The following is a 4,732-nucleotide window of genomic DNA, read 5'->3' as shown; positions in this document are numbered from 1 at the left end:
CATGTGTCCGGAGTTGTGGCCCAGGAGTAGCACTGCTCGGTGGTGAGGGAGAGGTCGATGGCCGTGCGAGCTCCGCGGCGGACGTAGGTAGGCTCCCCAGTGTTCAACATCAGCAGGCCAGCTCGGCTGATGGCGTCTGTGAGGTCCTTGCCTCGGCGGGTGCAGCTGCGGCTACCCCAATCCGTGTGGTGTGCGTTGAAGTCACCGCACAGGACTGCATGGCCACCGAGGCGAACAGCCAGCTGTACGAGGCTGGAAGGATCCCACGGCTTTCCTGGACGAATGTAGATGCTCGCCACAGCGGTGTCTTGGCTGCCAAGGCGTACGGTGACGGCACATGACTCCAGGGGGCCACCCGCGATGTCAGCAACAGGTAGAACAGCATGCGCCAGGGTGCTGCGGACGTAGATTGCCGTGCGTGGCTTCCCTGTCTTGTGGGCTCCATCTAGGCAGGGTGCTGCAGTGCAACTGCGTGTGACACAGGTGGTGGCGCCCGAGTAGCCAGTGTAGCCGGGGAGCCGTACGTTCTCGGCCACGGCGTATACCTCCTGCAGTGCGAGGACGTCGAAGTCGCACCGCAGGAGGTACTCACACAGCTCGCCGTGCCGTCGCTGCAGCGAGTTTACGTTCCACTGGAGCACCCTCGGGCGGCGGCAGCGGGACCTCGATGAGATGCTAGCCATGCTGGTGTTGGGTGGATGGCACGCCTCCCGCCTGGAGGCAGAGGGCTCGGAGTGGGCTATCAGCAGGCAGCATCTCTCCGATGGCCTTCAGCGTCAGCTGCAGGCTCGCGATCAGCTGGTCGCGGGGGTCTGGACAGGCCTGCGGTGGTGGTGTGGCTGGTGCCTCCGGGGTTGTGGTGGTAGCTACAGGTGGTCCGGCTCGGAGGGTCCGTGGGGCTGCTTTGGGTGGCTGGCCAGGAGGGAGCATCGCCGACTGGTAAATTTGTGTGCGGCCGGTTAGGGCCTGTGCATATGAGACTTGCGTGGAGGTCTTTGCCTGCAGTGTCTCTTCCCGCACAGAGGCCCGGACGGCACGACGAGAGAGGGGAGTAGGGGCGGTCGCCATGATGGTTGCCACCCTACGTTCTTCCTGCCACCTGGGACAGGCAGGAGTATTAGCAGGGTGATTGCCACCACAATTGTTGCAGTGGGCGGCATTTGGGCAGCTTTCTCCTCGCTCGTGTGACCTCCCACAGTGCAGGCAGCTGGTAGGTCTGTCGCAGGTTGCAGCCACGTGCCCATAGCGGCCACATTGCTGGCACTGCAGTGGACGCGGTCTTCCAGGCCTCACCCGGAACTGGAGCTTGTATATAGACACATGCTCGGGAGGGACTGGGCTGCTAAAGCGGAGCATCGCCTTGTTGCCGGAGCGGGTCGCAGACAGGATGGGGACACTGGACTCGATCGCACCAGCCAGCTCTGCGTCGGTAGTCTCGTCGTCAATGCCGTGTATAAAGCCCGTGCTGTTTCCACGGACAGCTGGTGGACGAGCAGCAACGGGAATGCCGCGGAGCTCGGTGGTGGCGAGCAGCCTCTCCAAGCAGGCCTGCGAGGTCGCGTCCGCGGCCACGATGTTTCTTTTTGTGTTAACCCGGACCGCGGACACCCCTGGCAGCGCAGAGAGCACAGCGGCAATAGCAAGGCGGGATCCTCGCTCGAAGGCCCCTCCCGGGCCAGAAGGGCGGAACAGGGCCGTCCCGACCACCGCTGGGTCAACCGGTATGGTGGCGGCTTGTAGAGCCCTGGCGCGACGCTGGGCGTTCCTAGAGAGGACCATGGTGAAAGTATCCTCTGCTGGTTCGCCGTTCTCGGGTGCCAGGGAGGGTGCGATTTGAGCACTGCTGGGGGTGTTCTGCAGTGGCGCCTGTTGCTGTGGAGAAGCCGCTGGGCCCGAGGTGGTAGCAGTCGCTGGAGGCTGCAGGCTGCCTGGAGTTGTCCGTCGCTTCCCCTTGCCCTTCTTTTTTGAGGCAAGGCGCTTCGAAGGAGGAGCTGGCGGATACTTCAGGAAGGCAGCTGCGCTCTGTCCAGTGGCTGGTGGAGCGTGATCATCAGTAGTCGCGCCCTCTCTTGGAGTAAGTGCCAAGGAGGCAGTTGATGACTCGTCAGGGTTCCGAGAGACGGCGCTCGCATTCTGAAGGAGCGGGGGCAGGCAGGTCGCTACAGCCGGCGCCGACGTTTCGAGACCACCGCCAGCGTGTGCGTGGGGCAGGGACGATTTGATGGCCGTCACTCCTGGTTGTCGAGGGATTGCGCTGTCGACATCCGACCGCTCCGGGCGTACGTTGGGTGATACGTGAGCCTCGGAGCACGGAGGGGCGCTTGATGGCTGCTTGCGCGGGCCGGCCACGTCGTCCTCCTCACTCTCAGCTTCACGGGCGCGTTTCCGCGAGCTCGAGGAATCCATTTCTTCCTCGTCGTCTGAAGAGGGGAGGGAGACGGCAGTCCTCTCAGCAAGGGTGGAGTCCTGCGTCAGGGAGATGGGGCTCGCCTGGGGTAATTCCACAACAGCTTCCGGTGCCCCAGTGCTGTCGAGTACAGCCATAGGCAGAGCAGGAGCCGCTGGTTGCGTAGTGGTAGCTTGCTTGCGCAGCCATTCGTCGACAATGTGCGCGGCACGGTTCTGGAGCTCTTCTCTCGCACGGAGCTCTTGAAGATTAGACGGCTCGAGTGTCACGAGCGACATGCTGGCATGTCGACGGTGACCCGCGCGCGGAGGGCGTCCTTCCGGTGAAAGGAAACTCATGATTTAAAAAAAAAAAAAAACCGCTCACACAACAGAAACGCAGCGCACGATATCAGCACGGCATGGGAAAACGCATCCCCGCCGCGAAAAACAAACTCTCGCTCGGTACGCGCAGCGCGCGCACAACACAACACACGTGGCGCGTGCACAAAGCACCACACCCGTGCGTGGAGCAGGTGTCGTCTCGGTGTCTCGACACTCGAAGTGTGGACGCCGGGCAAGGGGAGGGATCCTATGGCAGGCATGATGCAGCGAGGTAGGCGTAGGGGGTCGCGCAGAGCATGCGTGGCAGCACGCGATGGCGGTGGCCACGCGGCTCATGCAGCACACGCCGGAACGATGTGCAAGCACGTCCGCCCACGTGGAGTCGGTTGCGGCTGGCGAGGCGAGGTCGTCGGAGCGAAAGGCTGCGTGACCTCTCTCATCGACAGTCCGAGCCGAGAGGATGTCGAGGACCGAGTGTTTAAAAACCGCTGTTGTGCGGCTGCTCAGGACACTCTCTCTCAAGCAGTCATGTTAGACTGAAGTACTTTCTCAAACAGTCATGTTAGACTGATATAAATACTGTAAATAAACCCATACTCCTCGTTCTCGATGAGAAGCAGTCCCCTTCATCAACGTCCTCAGCGCGGATAAGTTGGACGTCGGCATGGGCCAGCTACCTTCTAATTCATGCCCGACTCCAACCTTGACAACGGATCACGAGCGATGGGATTGAGCCCCCAATCCTGATATCCACCCACCCCTTGGGTGCCCTGGTGTTCCTGCGCCGCCTGCTTTATTATAATCTCAGGTGCTCTCCTGAGACTTCCATTTGTCGGTTACATGTGTCCTACCAGCTGGATCAGTACTTGTAATAAAATAAACGATCTATCGTCACGACGTTAGATCGCGACAGCGGCTTCTGCAACATACCGCGCCCGTGCGAAGAGAATTAGGAAACGCCAACGAGGAATCTGACCACAGCTTCGAGCCCCAAACTCGCGACCTCATCGAGTGACACTGCTTCAACAGGCGTGACGGCTGAAAACCGCATACCGCCGGAAACTTCAACAGGACCATCCTTCGGTTGCATAACTGCCACCTGCACAGCCAACATCGACCACACTCACACCATCCTGCAACATAGAATAAACAGCCCAAACACACGGCTGCACGCCCACCACATCACCACACTACAAGCGCGACGCCATGCTGCTACGGTTGCCAGATTAAAACTGACTACTGTCACCAAGTCTAGCAAGCGTCTCAGGAGCTGGCAACCTCGGCGCGTAGCAACATGGCGGCGCTCTTGCGGTTCCCGATTTCAATGGCGTGCGTCTAAATGTCGGAGAACCGTGTCGTACAAAAATCCCTCACGTGACCTGATCCTAGGTGCCTAAGGACAGGACTGTTTAGGGATATTTGAGAAGGCGTGGTGGTGGCGCCGAGCGACGCCGTGGTGTTCGCCCTGGTTCTTTATTCTATGGTTCGCCCTCAGCGTGATCTTTCTCAGGCCCGCGCTGACCGCGCATTGTTCAAAATTGCTTATGTGATTGTGCTTGCGGTGCTTGTATGTTCGTTGTAGGTTCTGTGTTACTTGGCGGAAAGCTGTGAGTAGTGGTGGTTCGGCAGTGCGGTTTGGCCTCGGTGAGCTCTGGCAATACAGAAGATGCGTTGTGTGACCCGTACTTCCTTGAGAACTCGGCGGTGGTGACAATTGAAATGTCGAAGTGGCCTAGTGCTTCGGCAGCGAAGTTTTGCGAACCGCAATGTGGCGTCGCCGTGTCCGACTGTGAAGGGATGTGCTGCTCGCTACAAGTCATGTAAATGCGATTGCGTCGACCACCCACTGTTCAGCGCTGAATGAGTGTTTGGTCTGCTGGGCTTGAAATGAGTGGTGCAGCCGTGCAGCGGGTGTGGCGGAGGAGCAGAGTGGCTTAGTGGCTCCTTTTGCGCTTTCACAGACATGTGCTCCCGTTTTGGTCGCATTAGCGGCTGTTGCGAG

General features: G+C 60.0%; 1 protein-coding gene across 1 annotated transcript; it reads right to left on the bottom strand.

Moving 5' to 3' along the window:
• Positions 1-742: 742 nt before the first annotated feature.
• On the bottom strand, positions 743-3,006 carry LOC142568487 (uncharacterized). Its single transcript, XM_075678405.1, has 2 exons — positions 986-3,006; positions 743-866 (listed from the first exon to the last, which is right to left on the bottom strand). Exons 1-2 carry the CDS (start codon positions 2,743-2,745, stop codon positions 743-745), a joined length of 1,884 nt encoding a protein of 627 aa, XP_075534520.1. The 5' UTR covers positions 2,746-3,006.
• Between the last annotated feature and the right edge of the window lie 1,726 nt (positions 3,007-4,732).

This window comes from Dermacentor variabilis, unplaced genomic scaffold (genome assembly GCF_050947875.1).
Source record: "Dermacentor variabilis isolate Ectoservices unplaced genomic scaffold, ASM5094787v1 scaffold_19, whole genome shotgun sequence".
In the NCBI taxonomy this organism is placed as follows: domain Eukaryota; kingdom Metazoa; phylum Arthropoda; class Arachnida; order Ixodida; family Ixodidae; genus Dermacentor; species Dermacentor variabilis.
The sequence above is the reverse complement of the archived record's forward strand: the minus strand, read 5'-3'. Positions and strand labels throughout refer to the sequence as shown.